This window comes from Eubalaena glacialis, chromosome 16 (genome assembly GCF_028564815.1).
Source record: "Eubalaena glacialis isolate mEubGla1 chromosome 16, mEubGla1.1.hap2.+ XY, whole genome shotgun sequence".
Classification (NCBI taxonomy): Eukaryota; Metazoa; Chordata; class Mammalia; order Artiodactyla; family Balaenidae; genus Eubalaena; species Eubalaena glacialis.
This window is the reverse complement of record NC_083731.1, coordinates 90271262-90288899: the sequence shown is the minus strand read 5'-3', so window position 1 is coordinate 90288899 and position 17638 is coordinate 90271262. Positions and strand designations below refer to the sequence as shown.

Here is a 17638-nt window from a genome sequence, read left to right as displayed (position 1 = left end):
TTCAAAATGGATTAAAGACCTAAATATAAGACTGGATACTACAAAACTCCTAGAGTAAAACACAGGCAGAACACTCTTTGACATAAATTGTACCAATATTTTTTCAATCTGTCTCCTGAGTAATGAAAATAAAATCAAAACAAAAAAACAAAATGGGACCTAATAAAACTTAAAAGCTTTTGCACAGCAAAGGAAACCATACGCAAAACAAAAAGACAACCTGCAGAATGGGAGAAAATATTTACAAACGAAGTGACCAACAAGATATTAATTTCCAAAATATAAAAACAGATCATACAGCTCAACATCAAGAAAACAAACAACCCAATCAACACATGGGTAGAAGACCTAAATAGACGTTTCTCCAAAGAAGACATACAGATGGCCAACAGGCACATGAAAAGATGCTTAACATCAGTAATCATCAGGGAAATGCAAATCAAAACCACAATGAGGTATCACCTCACACCAGTCAGAATAGCATCATTAAAAAGTCTACAAATAATGAATGCTGAAGAAGGTGTGAAAAGGGAACCCTCCTACACTGTTGGTGGGAATGTAAGTTAGTGCAGCCACTATGGAGAACAGTAAAGAAGCTCCTTAAAAAACTAACAGTAGAGCTACCATATGATCCAGCCATCCCACTCCTGGGCATATATTCACAGAAAACCCTAATTCTAGAAGATACATGCACCCCAATGTTCATAGCAGCACTATTTACAGTAGCCAAGACATGGACGCAACCTAAATGTCCACTGACAGATGAATAAAGAAGATGTGGTACATATATACAATGGAGCAGTAGCCATAAAAAAAATGGAAAATTGCCATTTGCAGCAGCATGGATGGACCTAGAGATGACCATATTAAGTGAAGTCAGACAGAGAAAGACAAATATCATATGATATAACTTACATGTGGAATCTAAAAAAAAAAAAAGATACAAATGAACTCAATTACAAAACAGAAACAGACTCACAGACACAGAAAACACTTATGGTTACCAAAGTAGATTGGCAGGGGGTGGGGGTGGGAGGCATAAATCAGAAGTTTAGGATTAACAGATACACACTACTAAACATAAAACAGGTAAACAACAAGGATCTGTTGTACAGCACAGGGAACTCTACTCAATATCTTGTAATAACCTATAAAGGAAAACAACCTGAAAAAGAATATGTATGTATGTATAATTGAATCACTTTGCTGTACACTTGAAACACAACATTGTAAATTAACTGTACTCCAATTAAAACAAAACAAAAAAAACTAGCAAAGTTCCCTACTAGACTGGCAAGCGCAAGCACCATTGTGATGCAGCACTCAGACGTCTGCATCTAAAACAGTGCAGGACCCTATGGTCCCTGCCCCCCATGTCCTCAGCCTGCCTTTTTGTCTGTGGAAAAACTTTAGCCAAAGAATAAGTTTAACCAGAGAAGTGAGAAAATGCAGAAGCAAAGAAAAGCAGTCAAACAGGACAAAACAATAATAGTTTAGTCATTAAGCAAAGGCAAGGCTCTTTAGCTCCTTCTCAAGGGCTGTAGCTAATATCCTAAGCCCTCTCCGGTGGGCTGTCTTGTAGATACTGAAACCCCCATCAGGTGGGAGAAGTGAACTACATTAACTGTAGCCATGACAAAAGCTGCCGCAATTCTAAGAACTGGCCTCAAGAAAATGGGAACAAACCGACTTTGGAACCGAAGATTAACTACTTAAAACAGTCAAGATGACGCTGGCCACAGCACCGCATGACCAGCTTCAAGATGCCTGTCCGACCTGCCTGCGCTGCTTCCACGTGGGCCCCTCCCGCCGCCTATAACAGCTCTTGACCCACGACTGTCGACTGTCGCCGGGGAGGGCGGGGGAGGGGAGTCGGCCTTTGGACATGAGTCGCCCTCCCCGCTCCCGGCACCCAAAAGAAAGCAAACTTTCCTTTCCACCAGCCTTGCCTCTTCACTGGCTTTTGAGTAGGAGCATCCGGAACTCACTTTCGGTAACACATCTCTCGCCCACGTGAAAAAGAAACCTCCCCTGCTTCATTTCAGCTTCATCACTATGAAACCTAGAGGTATATTTACTGTCGGCATGACGCACAGAAATACAATTCCACCTTAACCTGTTACTTAGTATTGATGCTAAGGCCTTGGTAAAGGAAGCATATACAGCAAAATGCCTAGAAAGGATTATTAGCAGGTGGACTCAGATCTTCCTGATATCAAAATCTGTTTGACAGCCTTGAAACCTCCAAAGACTGCCACGTAAACATTCTTTAAAGCAGCGGGGCGGGGGGGATAAATTCTCTACCTCGCGAGGCGGAAAACGTAGACGCAAACAATTCAAAGCCTCCCTCAGGCCTTGAGAAGTAACTGGTCGCTTAGGAAGGTGACTTACCGGTCTCCCAAAGTACACGTCCTTGAAAGCCACCAACCCACAGCGAAGCTTTCAAACCCGAAGCTTTGCAAGACCGCACCGGCCCCGACCAGCAGGAAGGTGACGTACCGACGTGCTCCTCGCGCAGCTGCGGCCCCGCGCCTCCGCGCAGCAGCTCAGAGCGCGGCCGAGACCACAAGCGGCGGGAGCCCGCGAGAAGCCGCCGCGGAACAGCACTCGCAGGCCCGACACTGACCCAGAGGTCCCCCCGCCGCCCGGCGCCGCTCCCCGCGCGCCCCGCCGTCCCTCGTGGATGCAGGGCGACGAACACACCAGCTTCTCCGGTCCTCCCCACCCCCACCCCCACCGCGCCACGAAGTCCCGCTCCGCGGCCCCAGCCTCTCAGTCCACTCACGCCAGCGCCCGAGCCGTCGTCGTCGCCGCCGCTACCCTTACAAACCACCCGCCACAGCCTCCGCGGCCAGCCCGGCTCCGCCCGGGCCCGAGGGCTCCTGGGAAATGCAGTTCCTACCTGCCCCTCTGCGCTTGCGAGACCGCGCAGCCGGATTCACGCAAACTACCACTCCCGGCGACCCGGCGTTCCACGTTACTAGGCGCTCACGTCCCGGCGTCTTCCGCCCGGGCGCGGGCAAGGGGTGGTGGTGGCGGGCGGAGACGCGGGGGGAAAACAGCTCCCGGAGAGAACTTCCGGGACAGACCGAGCCCCTCCCCTGCCTTTCAAAACTTTGGCTGGCGCCCTCGCGGTTGGAGTGGGGGTGTCTGTCTAGTTCCGCGTGTCTTTTGTTTTTTGTTTTTGTCTTCTTTGCCACGAGTGACCAAGTAAAAGAAAAAAGGACAGTCGGCCACACTCTTTGATGAGTCAAAGGTAACCTTGTGATGAATTCACTCCTAAAGTAGCTATCGCTCGTCTTTTCTGCCTAATGCGTAGTTGGCTCAGCGCCCATTAGGTAATAAAGCCTAATTTTATTTTGTTTATTTTTTATTAAAATAAACCTAGTTCTGTTTTGAACACTAAAGTGCAGAACTCGAAAACCGTTTTCTTAATTGCCACTGCAGATGCAGACACTGCAAGTTACCATTGTGTACACACCCGGGCTTTGTGTCTGTTTAAATAAATATTTAAAGAAATCAAATGAAGTGCTATTTGTAACAACCGGTACAGTGTAAGAAACGAACTACTGTTACCAAGTCCAAGCTTGTATTGCTTGCGCAGCAGGAGAGGCCAATAATCCGAAAAAGCAGTACTTGGGGCAAGGACTAACGACTGTATTCGGAAAGCCAGCAGACCGAGAAGATGGTGGGCTCGTGCCCCTAAAGAACCATCTTGCCTGAGTTAGAATTCAGGCTCCTTTTATACTCAAAGGGTAGTAAAGTCAAACAGCTCCTGGTTCCCATCAGCCTCTAAAGGGGATGGGTTAATTTCTTCCTCCCTGCAGTCAGTCATTCACAGGTGAGCCTGGTCAGGAGGTTTGTGAGCTAAACAAAGGTATTTTAGCTTAATGCTTATTACCTGGCAGGCAGGGTTCCCAGAGATGGGCCATTGTGTATAACTTAAGCTTACAGGCAACATCCCTTTAGTGGTTCACTTGTAATAGAATACAGAAGGTTCTTTTCTATTACAGTCCCCCACTGTCAGTGTCCATTCCACAATCTTGTGGAAAAGAAACGAATACCATTCTGCTGAACGGAGGTGACGAATATTCCTTAGAATCTTTAGTCAGTCCTTTTTGCCCACAGCTATTTGAACCCAATGAAACTTAGCACTTGTTGTCTAATTTGTAACAGCTTGGGGTTTTGGTTCCACTTCCCAGTACATATGCTAGATTCTTGTATTTCTCTGGACAAAATTAAACAAATTGATTGCTCCTTCTCCAGTGGAATTCCCATCTACTTCGGTTGGATGGGCAGACCTGTTGGAGGTAAACTCATGAATAGTATAAGCGCCCAAAGTTTTAATGTGATTGGCCACTGCTAGCTCTTTAGCATTATAGATTCTCCTGCCTGGGCATACACCTGCAATGGCCTGCCATACAATATTCTAAAGGGGCTTAATTTAAGCCTGCTTCTGGGAGCCACTGATCAGGAGCAAGACAAGGTTGTCCACTCTCACCACTATTATTCAACATAGTTTTGGAAGTTTTAGCCACAGCGATCAGAGAAGAAAAAGAAAAAGAATCCAAATCGGAAAAGAAGTAAAGCTGTCACTGTTTGCAGATGACATGATACTATACATAGAGAATCCTAAAGATGCTACCAAAAAGCTACTAGAGCTTATCAACGAATTTGGTAAAGTAGCTGGATACAAAATTAATGCACAGAAATCTCTTCCGTTCCTATACACTAATAATGAAGAATCTGAAAGAGAAATTAAGGAAACACTCCCATTTACCACTGCAACAAAAAGAATAAAATACCTAGGAATAAACTTACCTAAGGAGACAAAAGACCTGTATGCAGAAAACTGTAAGACACTGATGAAAGAAATTAAAGATGACAAAAACAGATAGAGAGATATACCATGTTCTTGGATTGGAAAAAACAACATTGTGAAAATGACTATACTACCCAAAGCAATCTACAGATTCAATGCAATCCCTATCAAACTACCAATGGCATTTTTCACAGAACTAGAACAAAAACTTTCACAATTTGTATGGAAACACAAAAGACCCCAAATAACCAAAGCAATCTTGAGAAAGAAAAATGGAGATGGAGGAATCAGGCTCCTGGACTTCAGACTATACTACAAAGCTACAGTAATCAAGGCAGTATGGTACTGGCAGAAAAACAGGAATATAGATCAATGGAACAGGATAGAAAGCCCAGAGATAAATCCACGCACATATGGTCACCTTATCGTTGATAAAGGAGGCAAGAATATACAATGGAGAAAAGATAGCCCCTTCAATAAGTGGTGCTGGGAAAACTGGACAGCTACATGTAAAAGAATGAAATTAGAACACTCCCTAACAACATACACAAAAATAAACTCAAAATGGATTAAAGACCTAGATGTAAGGCCAGACACTATAAAACTCTTAGAGGAAAACATAGGCAGAACACTCTATGACATAAATCACAGCAAGATCCTTTTTGACCCACCTCCTAGAGAAATGGAAATAAAAATAAACAAATGGAACCTAGTGAAACTTAAAAGCTCTGCACAGCAGAGGAAACCATAAACAAGATGAAAAGACAACCCTCAGAATGGGAGAAAATATTTGAAAACAAAGCAACTGACAAAGGATTAATCTCCAAAATTTACAAGCAGCTCATGCAGCTCAATATCAAAAAAACAACCCAATCCAAAAATGGGCAGAAGACCTAAATAGACATTTCTCCAAAGAAGATATACAGATTGCCAACAAACACATGAAAGGATGCTCAACATCACTAATCATTAGAGAAATGCAAATCAAAACTACAGTGAGGTATCACCTCACACCAGTCAGAATGGCCATCATCAAAAAATCTACAAACAATAAATGCTGGAGAGGGTGTGGAGAAAAGGGAACCCTCTTGCACTGTTGGTGGGAATGTAAATTGATACAGCCACTATAGAGAACAGTATGGAGGTTCCTTAAAAAACTAAAAATAGAACTACCATATGACCCAGCAATCCCACTACTGGGCATATACCCTGAGAAAACCATAATTCAAAGAGTCATGTACCACAATGTTCATTGCAGCTCTACAATAGCCAAGACATGGAAGCAACTTAAGTGTCCATCAACAGGTGAATGGATAAAGAAGATGTGGCATATATATACAATGGAATATTACTCATCCATAAAAAGAAACGAAATTGAGTTATTTGCAGTGAGGTGGATGGACCTAGAGACTGTCATACAGAGTGAAGTAAGTCAGAAAGAGAAAAATACCATATGCTAACACATATATATGGAATCTAAAAAAAAAAGAAAGAAAATGGATCTGAAGAACCTAGGAGCAGGACAGGAATAAAGATGCAGACGTAGAGAATGGACCTGAGGACAGTGGGAGGGCAAAGGGTAAGCTGGGACGAAGTGAGAGAGTGGCATGGACGTACATACGCTACCAAATGTAAAATAGATAGCTAGTGGGAAGCAGCCGCATAGCACAGGGAGATCAGCTCGGTGGTTTGTGACCACCTAGAGGGGTGGGATTGGGAGGGTGGGAGGGAGACGCAAGAGGGAGGAGATATGGGGATATATGTATATGTATAGCTGATTCACTTTGTTATAAAGCAGAAACTAACACACCATTGTAAAGCAATTATACTCCAATAAAGATGTTAAAAAAAAAAAATCTTACTGGTGAAAAAAAATGTTTTCCAAGAATGCTTAATGATACAATGTTAAAGATAAAATGCTGACATAAAATGCAAGATAGATATTATGAATATAGTATGGTTTCAATTTTGATAATCCTATATTCCATTACAATACATATATATAGAAAAAAGCCTGGAAGAAAAAGCAAAACAAGAACCCTAGTTTTGAGATTATTTTGTTATTGTTACACAGTTCTGTATTTTCAGTATTTTCTGAGGTGAACATGAACTACTTTTCTATTAGAAAATGTTTTTTAAAGACCAGGTCAGAGGACTTAAGAACTCACCCAGGACAAATCTGGATCCAGAGGTGGGTCTGAGCAGCCATGCTGGCTTCAGCCTGCCTTGTCCAGCACAGGCCGGGCATATGACACAGACTGTTCCGAAAACGGTGAAAGATTCATTACAGAGTTTTCTTTGTTTATTTTTTGTTTTTTAACTGTTGGGCATTGAGAGCAAGACAGATTCACCTACATAGCGTAGTCTAATATCTTTCACAGTATCTATCATCATTTCCATCTACACACTGATAATTTTGAATCAATTTGAATGTAAAAGACAATCAATACCTATGAAGTTAATAAATATTAATGCAAAGGAAAGGCAGAGTTAAATCAAGGGACTTCCATTTAACCAGACCTCATAAGAAAAAAGAAATGTGGAGCCCTCGTTCGTTAATTTTTTGGGCGGATACCCCAAATGTAGGGGGAAGGGTCCTGGGCAGAAGGAACAGCTATGCGAAGGCCCTGAGGGTTTTGCCAACCTGAAGAAAAAGCCACCTTGGCCAGAATGAGGCTGGGGAGAGGCCAGGCCTTGAACCATGATAGGAAATTTGAATTTCATTTGGAACATAATTTTCAAAATAAGAAAAAGGTTGCTCATGCTTCATTGTGGAGAAGAGATGAGGGGCAGAAAGGGGAGACAGTCAGGGCTCCGCTGCTGGGCAGAGGGCCGGGGCCAAAGGGATGGGGACAGGGCCTGATTCCTGGGGGTGGAGGGGCAGTTGAGGGCCGAAGCCCAGGACAGAGCCCCAGCGGTGGCTGTCCAGGAGGGGTCTCTGCATGTCGGGGACGCGCTGGGACACAGCGGACCTTCTGCCCTACACTGGGGGTTGTCTGCACACAGATGGCATTTAGGGCCTCACATGGGCACTGCTGCCCAGCAAGGGCCTAGGATGGGACTACAGCCAAGGGAACCTGGCGGTCAAGGGTTAAGAGGCCATGTGGAGAGAGACACCTGCTCGCTGACCCTCCTTAAACCAGTGGGACCCACCGCCCTTCAGGAAACACCAGCTTACTGTGGACAAGCTGCTAGAACAGACTCCAGGTTCAAAGACCGACAAAGAGCTACTGTGAATTAAACCCGGTATCTCACCATTCATTAGTTTATTGTTTCTTTATATATATATATATATATATATATATGTATATATACATTTATTTATTTATTTATTTATTTTTGGCCGCGTTGGGTCTTCGTTGCTGTGCGCAGGCTTTCTCTAGTTGTGGCGAGCAGGTGCTACTCTTCGTTGCAGTGTGCGGGCTTCTCATTGCGGTGGCTTCTCTTGTTGTGGAGCACAGGCTCTAGGTGCGTGGACTTCAGTAGTTGTGGCACACGGGCTCAGTAGTTGTGGCTCATGGGCTCTAGAGCACAGGCTCAGTAGTTGTTGTGCATGGGCTTAGTTGCTCCGTGGCACGTGGGATCTGCCCGGACCAGGATCTGCCCGGACCAGGAACTGCCTGGACCAGTTCTGGAGCTGCTCTCTGTACAGACAACACACACAAGCACCCAGCTCTGTTTCAGCCACAGATGCAGCACAGCAGACAGGGTCTGCACTTGCTTTTCCACTTCACGATTTATCTGAGAGATCATTCCTCACCGTCACATATCAAACTGCTTCCTTTGTTATAGTAGCTGGTGTGCACATTTCAGATGTTTATGTACATTGGAAAATAATGTCCAAAAAGATTGCACTCACAGTATGTGAGAGTTTCTAAAAATGAGAGACCATGTTGTCATTCTCTACCCAGAAAATGAACTGAGAACAGGCATGAATTATTCATCCATCCACAGAAATGGTGAGTCAGGTAAGTGAGGAAAGCTATGTAAGGGAAGAATATACAATTCTGCCTAAAATGTAGGTAAACTGGGACATTCTGTTTCTGATATTCATAGGCAAACTATTAAATACCAGAGAAGCACCCAGCACCCAGCTGGAGTTGAATGTGCTTCACAGAACAAATCAGCCTTCCTGTAGGCAAACCCCAGGGCTATGGTCCAGGGTGGGGCAGGCTGGGCCAGCCCCGCCAATGACCCACAGAGGGGAGAGCAGCGTACAGGGGCAGGCCCTGCATTTGCAGGCCTGGGTCTAACGACTGTGGACTTCAATTTTTACTTCTTACGGTGAGGTGGTTAGATAGTAAATCAATTATGGTGTATCCATATCCGTACTCTGTTGATTTTTTTAAACGTTTATGTAACTAGAAATTGTCATTCATAAGAGTTTCAGAAATCTGAAAAAAAATTATTACAAATGGGGTGAGAAACAGGTAGAAATAATTTATTTAAATTTTGTTTTTAACTAATGCATAATGAATTGATTTTTCTTAGTGTACACATGTAATCTTAGACAATGCTGATGTTCTGAGCCAGTATCAACTGAAGTCTATCCAAAAGAACCATATTTATATTGCAAACCCAGATTTTATATGGGAATCTATCAAAGAAAGGAGACTGGTGGACATAAAGAATTACGATCCCTGTAAGTCACTGGACGTCGCACCAACTCCTGATCAAAAGGCAGGCAGCTCTGGTAAGTATTTCATATCAAGTGCTTAATGTATTAGAGGTTCTATAGTAAATATTTTGGTTTGTCAACGATATTATAGACAAAGGATTGTCCAGAAATACTATGAAAATAAGTAGTCTTATTATTATTTCAGAAAATGGGCAGCAAACTAGTGAGGGACAAAAGACTACTTTAGCAATAGAAATAGATTTCTCAATATTCAGTCTGGTGTGGTCAGATTCAAAATGACTACAAAAACACTCATAATCTCAGAAAACCTGAAGTGTAATTGTTTTTTACTCTATGCAAAATTTTATTGCAGTCATACAAAGGTTACATTAGGTCAAATACAACAAATACTATGATGCAATTTTACATTTATTAAACTACAGTTCAAAGCTTAAATTTACACATTCTATATACACTAAACATATCTACTGAAGTCACACTGTTCTTCCACTGACATTTGATATATCTGAGTGAAAAACATTAACTTTACAGACTTTTTAACATGAACCCTTAATATAAAACTGTGTACTAGGGCTTCCCTGGTGGCGCAGTGGTTGAGAATCTGCCTGCCAATGCAGGGGACACGGGTTCGAGCCCTGGTCTGGGAAGATCCCACATGCCGCAGAGCAACTGGGCTTGTGAGCCACAGCTACTGAGCCTGCGCGTCTGGAGCCTGTGCTCCGCAACAAGAGAGGCCGCGATAGTGAGAGGCCCACGCACCGCGATGAAGAATGGCCCCCACTCGCCGCAACTAGAGAAAGCCCTCGCACAGAAACGAAGACCCAACACAGCTAAAAATAAATAAATAAGTAAATAAATTTATTTAAAAAAAAACAACAACTGTGTACTACTTGTATGTAAATGGTTTAATGGGGAACCCAGTTAATGGGCTTCCATTGCCACTCAGTCATCCATTTTGTTGCAAATTTTATTTTAAATGCTTAAGGGGTAGGGCAAACTGGTAAGTTTAAATCTGGATACATTACCTAAATCTCCCAATTACCCCCAGTGAATTATAGATGAAAGCTGATTTCATCTGGTTCCAAATACCTATTACTAATAGTTTTTGTTTCCAAGAGAATTAACAGAATAAGATTGTTCACATTTTTTCCACACTGGAATGTAGACCAGACAAGCTTCCCCTGCAACTTCAGATCTGAAGAAGTGTTAACACCTGTTTAAGCTTCAGTGGGGAAGCTGTCTTGTAGCCTCGGCCGAGTGAACGAAGGCACAAAGAAGAAGTTTTCATCATTGTGTCTGATGTGATTCCAGCATCCTGCATCTCATGCCAATCACTGAATAACGTCATGTAATAAATGGCTGGCCTGTGAATAATCATTAAAAGCAGATGGTTCATGGAAAGAATTTGCTCCCATGTTATCAGAGAAAAACCAATCTCCCACATAAAAGAAGAAGAGCGTTTTCCACAATTTGATCAACCTCATCACAGGATGGACCGCAAGGGCTGCTTGTAAACATCTTCCTTGTATTTCTTGTGAATGGGATGGTATTTAAGTCCTTAGACAGTTTACTTGCAACATAACCATAAACAACATCATTCATATAATACATGAAGGCTGGTTCATCACTTCTGGTTTTTCTATTCCAGAGAAAAATGTATCATTTTCAACAACTTTCCTTGCAATGATGTTAACAGCAAATGTAAATGCAGAAGACACACAGTATCTTCCAGGTCCTGAAGTTATCTTAACGCCAGATCCTTCAGGAAAGTGGACATCAAGCAAAGGGCTGGCAACATGATTAACCTCTTCCAGCTGAAGTTTGTTCCTGTGACGTCCCCGCCAACGTCTAACGTGTTCATCGTGGAGCCAAGTTCTCCAGCCATGTCACACACACTGGGCATCTGACAGAGCATGGGCGTATACTTGAGATTCTTTGCAGACCCTTGAAACATTAAATTTAACCCCAATTTTTTTTTATAATATATTATCTCATTTACTTTTATTTATTTTTTTTATTATTTTTTTTTTATTTTGCTGTGTGGGGTCTTAGTTGCGGCCTGCGGGATCTTCAGTTGCAGCATGCAAACTCTTAGTTGTGGCATGTGGGATCTAGTTCCCTGACCAGGGATCGAACCCGGGCCCCCTGCATTGGGAGCGCAGAGTCTTAGCCACTGGACCACCAGGGAAGTCCCCTTAACCCCAGTGATTTAGACATCAAGTTCCTTAGCACATCCCAAAAACATGCCTACTGATCTTCAGGGTAGTGCCACACTTCATGTTACAGTGTTCACCTCCAGTATTACCTTCTGCTGCCATAGGTAGTAAGGCCCTAAGGGAAGGGGAAGAAGATGGCCCAGCTGCTCTACATCAGCAGCAGCACACGTGGAGCCTACAGAGTGTAGAGGTGTGTGGATGTTGCCAGCACCCCCAGATCCAGGACAGATGAACCAAGTGAACCTAATGAAATACAGTCTTGGCATTTGGGTGATGGTGTGCAGTTTTCTTCAATTCGACTTCATCGTCACATGTCATGATATTCACTCCAACTTTTGCTGCATACTTTATCTGGGATGCTTGCTTGCAAGTACTCGTGTAAATTATGTTTTCTGGAGATACACCCAATTCTTGCACTGCAGCCATGTCAGTTTTACTGGAACAAAGCAAGTCCAGATCCAAGAGCTGCCAAGATCTCGAGTACAGCTGGAGTGGAGTGGCACTTTACCACGTAGGATGGCTTTATCTGAGCCACTTTGTTCTGCCACTGACTGCGTTTCTTCACAGTCTTTCCAAGATCTCCCACAAAAAAATGCACTTTCTGCTGTCAAGGTATGTTCATAAACAGTCATCAGTAACATTTGCAAGGTGTGTTCCTTCATCCGACAGGCCAGCTGAGCAGTTCGCATTGCACATCTCAGCCATGTTGCAGAAAGCTGAGAGTCATAACCCAGGCAGAACAAGAGACAGGCCACTAAGCCTTCTGTCTGGGTCCTTAGAATATGCAGCCCAACAGACAAGCTAGGAGATGACCCCACTCTCAGCTGGGTTCCCAACGTGGCTCGCCATTGATGTCGGACTGCTCTCTGCACAGCACTTCTCCTTGGCCTCCGGGTGGTTGTGTGCTTGGTCAGAAAGCTCACCTTGAGATAATAGCCCAATGCATCCTCTCTTTTTTTGGTGGAATTTTTAAAGAGGGGTGTGGTTGCCTTGAGCAGAAACACCCAAGGCGGCTGGGGGGCGCCCAGGCCTGTGGAGAGAGACAGCGTGGGTCACGCATGCACCACACTAGCTGTGCTCTCCAGTAGAAACCTGTCTCCTTTATAAACCCAAATTTTAGTTTGGAATCTGGCCCAAACGAAAGCCTTTGGACATAGAGAAATGCACTCCTCGTCAAAAGTCAAGCAGTTTTTGCAAATCAAAACCACAACAAGGTATCACCTCACACCAGTCAGGATGGCCATCATCGAAAAGTCTACAAATAACAAATGCTGGAGAGGGTGTGGAGAAAAGGGAACCCTCCTACACTGTTGGTGGGAATGTAAATTGACACGGCCACTATGGAGAACAGTATGGAGGTTCCTTAAAAAACTAAAAATAGAGTTGACATACGATCCAGCAATGGATTTCAGTGCTTGATCTTTATCAGAAGAAAATATAAATGTTAATTGGAAAACGTACATGCACCCAGGTGTTCATAGCAGCACTATTTACAATAGCCAAGACATGGAAGCAACCAAAGTGTCCATCAACAGACAAATGGATAAAGAAGATGTGGTGCATGTATACAATGGAATATTACTGGGCCATAAAAAATAATAAAATTCTGCCAATTGCAACAACGTGGATGGGCCTGGAGGGTGTTACACTCAGTGAAATAATTCAGACAGAGAAAGGCAAATACTGTATGTTTCCACTTGTATGTGGAATGTAAAAAATAAAACAAACAGAATGAAGATAACAAAACAGATATAGACTCACAGATACAGAGAATCAACTAGTGGTTACCAATGTGGAAAGGGAAGGGGGGAGGGGCAGGATAAGGGTAGGGGATTAAGAGGAGCAAACTACTATGTATAAAATAAATAAGCAACAAAGACGTATCATACAGCACAGGGAATATAGCCATTATTTTGTAGTAACTTTAAATGGAGTATAATGTATAATAATATTGAATCACTATGTCATACACCTGAAATGAATATAATATTGTAGATCAACTATACTTCAATTTAAAAAGTCAGGCAGGGGACTTCCCTGTTGGTCCAGTGGTTAAGACTCCGCAATCTCAGTGCAGGGGGACGGGGTTCAATCCCTGGTCAGGGAGCTAGAGCCCACATGCATGCCGCAACTAAGAGCCTGCATGCCACAACTAAAAGGTTCCACATGCCATAACTAAAGACCCCGCACACAGCAATGAAGATCCCGCGTGCCGCAACTAAGACCCATCGCAGCTAAATAAATAAAAAGGCAGGCAGTTCTTTTTTTTTCAACTTTTGGGTTTATTTATTTATTTATTTATGTATGGCTGTGTTGGGTCTTCGTTTCTGTGCGAGGGCTTTCTCTAGTTGCGGCAAGTGGGGGCCACTCTTCATCGCGGTGCGCGGGCCTCTCATTATCGCGGCCTCTCTTGTTGCGGAGCGCAGGCTCAGTAATTGTGGCTCACTGGCCTAGTTGCTCCACGGCATGTGAGATCTTCCCAGACCAGGGCTCGAACCCGTGTCCCCTGCATTGGCAGGCAGATTCTCAACCACTGCGCCACCAGGGAAGCCCAGTTCTATTTTTTTAAATTAAGGTATTGTTGATTTACAATGTTGTGTTAGTTTCTGGTATACAGCAAAGTGATTCCGTTATACATATATGTTCTTTTTCAGATTCTTTTCCATTATAGGTTATTACAAGATATTGAATATAGTTCCCTGTGCTGTATAGTAGGTCCTTGCAGGCAGTTCTGGTAAATATTAATTTATAAGAACATGATGTATGTTAGATATCATATTGTATGATATCAAGTGAATTATTTATAAGAGCTTTAGAATCTAAATGTTGTGGTGTGACGCAGCCTCTTTAGACAAACGATTACCCAGAACTGCTGTTATATCAGTCTTTCTTACTGTCTCAGACATTGGTAGCTAAAACAAAATAGGCAGGATAGTAAAGTCCTTTTATATTGAAAATATTTTTCAACATCCAGTAATACAGTCAGATTCAGAATTACTACAAATACACTGATGACTTTTGAAATCTCTATAGAACTGGAAAGACATTCTTGCATCAGAAGTTATTCCTATATCATAATAGATAGTGTTACGATTCCTCTATAAGAAAAATAGGATGCAAAAATTGTCTGGCCTCACATAGAAGCCTTGGTTCCCTCTAAACTAGAGCCTCCGCAGTTCCTTCGCTGGTGACACGATGGTACTCAGAGCTCATTCTGACCCACAGTAACACTTTTCATGACTATGCGTACTATAATCTCCAGAATAGAAAAATGCCATTTGAAACTGTATACCTATCAATCAGTTCTCCTCACATGCCTAATAAATAGAATTACAATGATTTTTTTCACTATCTTTTAATCTACCTTCCTCTTTTCCCACTTATCCTTGGATTACTAATAACTAGAGCTAATTTAAGGACACCTGAAAAAACAGACTAGCATGGCAGGTATGACCATATTCAAGAAGCTTAATAATTCCAACATTTATTGTTAACTAATTTTAATAAATCTTTGAGTAGTAAACGTGTTTTGTTTGTTTTAATTGTAGAAGTGAAAACTGATGATCCATCCCTGGACAATTCCACAGAGAAGGAAAATACTGTTGAACTCACTAAGTAATCGACTTCTGATCCTTAAGACTCGCCGTAGTTGGCAAAATGTTTTGTAAACCTCAAGCACAGTATTAAAAGGCTATTAGTACTTCAGTATTTTTTGTAGTATTTTAATTTATCTTGCTTATCTCTTTTTTTTTTTAAACAGAGTCACAGATTGATTGATTGATTGATTGATTTTTGGCTGTGTTGGGTCTTCGCTGCTGCACGCGGGCTTTCTCTAGTTGCAGCGAGTGGGGGCTACTCTTCCTTGTGGTGCGCGGGCTTCTCATTGCGATGGCTTCTCTTGTTGCAGAGCACGGGCTCTAGGCACGCGGGCTTCAGTATTTGTGGCACATGGGCTCAGTAGTTGAGGCTCGCGGGCTCTAGAGTGCAGGCTCAGTAGTTGTGGTGCACGGGCTTAGTTGCTCTGCGGCATGTGGGATCTTCCCAGACCAGGGCTAGAACCCATGTCCCCTGCATCAGCAGGTGGATTCTCAACCACTGTGCCACCAAGGAAGTCCCTCTAACTCTTTATTAAGTTTTTATTTATTTAAGACTTACTCCAGCTGCTATAGTGATAACTATTTTTATCTTGTCAGTGTTATATGAGATTAGATGTAATTGTTAGATTGATTTTAAAAAAGAAAAACCACTAGAGATGAGATTTGAGCAGTCTGCTCACTGTTACCTTCCTGAACAGCCTTCAGAGTAAAGACAGTTCATTACTCTCTACCTGATATTTTAAAAAAATGGAAGTAACACAACCTTCCCCAAATGCAGTATATGAGTCTAAAGTTCTACATGGCTTCTTAAAGCATACGTACCCCAAACTGCAATATCAATTAGACATCACATTTGATCTTACTTTATTTGTTAATCTTCGTGTTAAAGGAGAGAACAAATATCAAAATTAAAAGTACAAATTATAAGTCTGACACCTTTAATTAAATAATTAGTTAGTTAATTAGTTTATTTATTTTAAAGGAGAGCTGACTGTAGTCCAGAGAGGTGGGGGTCTGTCTGGAGTGACTGGCTTCTAAGGGCCGGAGCCCAGACTGAACACAGGTCTCCCGCCTCTGTGAGGGGCCTCTGCTTCTGCTTCACATCACCGCCGCCGCCACTGCAGCCTCGCTATAGAATCAGAGCTCTAGAATTATGTGAAGGAGGAATCCAGTTCATTCCACAAGACCTTTTAACCATCTTTAGAATATCTAAGGAGGCATTAGGGACTTATAATGTATTTTGTATAGAATTAGGAGATCTACAAGAAAAATTTTATGAAAATTCTGTTTAAAAGTTCATTTTAATGTTAAAATTTTATTATACAAATTTCAGGTTTTATACAGAGAATGTTGGAATTCCTCATTTTCTTCAAGATTTTGAAGTTGCAAAATATAACACGTTGGAAAAAGTAAGAGTCTGATTTCTATTTGGGGGAACAGAACTGTTTGAAAGTTCTGTTCTAATTATTTTTCCTGTTTGATAATTTTTTTGTTGTTTGAAAAATTGTGCATATCCTGAATAAATATTCCTTAGTATATGAGTTGATTTTTAATAGTCAAGAAAAGTTTTACATTTAAAATTTAATGTTTAATTTTTAGCTTTTATTGTAAAAGAAATGCATGCTTATAATAAAAATGTAAACAGTATAAAATCTTAATATGACATTAAAAAATAAAGGTACTCCTCCCTGTTATTAACAGTTTCTTGTATTTTAAGAGTAGACACCAAGTCTACTTTGACACCAAGTATTTATACTATGTTGAATTTCCATTATTTTTCATTAAAAAGGAAAACAAAAAACTTTTCCTTGGACATCATACAAATGCAAATAGCACCAGCATTCAAAATGATGTTCCATTTGTATCTTTTAGGTATTTTAATAAAATGTTACTTGAAAATAACATTTCCTCTGTGATTAAGAAAATATGAAAAGTGGTACAGTTTAAACATATACAGGTGTATCTATAGCAAAAATACTGGAAGGAAATATAACAAAATATTAATAGTGATCATATATCTGTAGTAGGACTTCAGATGATTTTTATTTTTTCTATTTCTATATTTTCTAAATTATATCTGAAAATGAACATGTATCAGTTTTATAATCAACATTTTAAAATGGCGTGTATGGTTTGTTATTTAATGAATGCAGCTTAAGAAAGAACAACCTGTTTTCCAGGTAGGGACAGAGGGAGGTAAGGAGATGGCCGTGGTGGAGCTGAGGTGCCCCCAGAGCCCCGAGGACCCCGGGGACCACGGCTTTCTGATATCCGCACACTTCCTCCTGGCCGACGGCATTGAGGTACAGTCTTCATGTTGACTTATATGTGTTTACCCACCTTGCTCATAGCTAATTTCGTTAAC

General features: G+C 41.9%; 1 protein-coding gene and 1 pseudogene across 1 annotated transcript in view; one reads left to right on the top strand and one right to left on the bottom strand.

The window, feature by feature from the left end:
* Nucleotides 1–1726: 1726 nt before the first annotated feature.
* PARP4 (poly(ADP-ribose) polymerase family member 4) overlaps nt 1727–17638 on the top strand; it is a 32283-nt gene continuing 16371 nt past the window's right edge. Inside the window, 6 exon segments of the mRNA XM_061170938.1 lie at nt 1727–1795; nt 2519–3019; nt 9314–9515; nt 15226–15292; nt 16607–16682; nt 17454–17576. Of these exon segments, the coding sequence (XP_061026921.1) occupies nt 1727–1795; nt 2519–3019; nt 9314–9515; nt 15226–15292; nt 16607–16682; nt 17454–17576 (1038 nt within the window).
* On the bottom strand, nt 10679–12382 carry LOC133076659 (antizyme inhibitor 1-like; annotated as a pseudogene).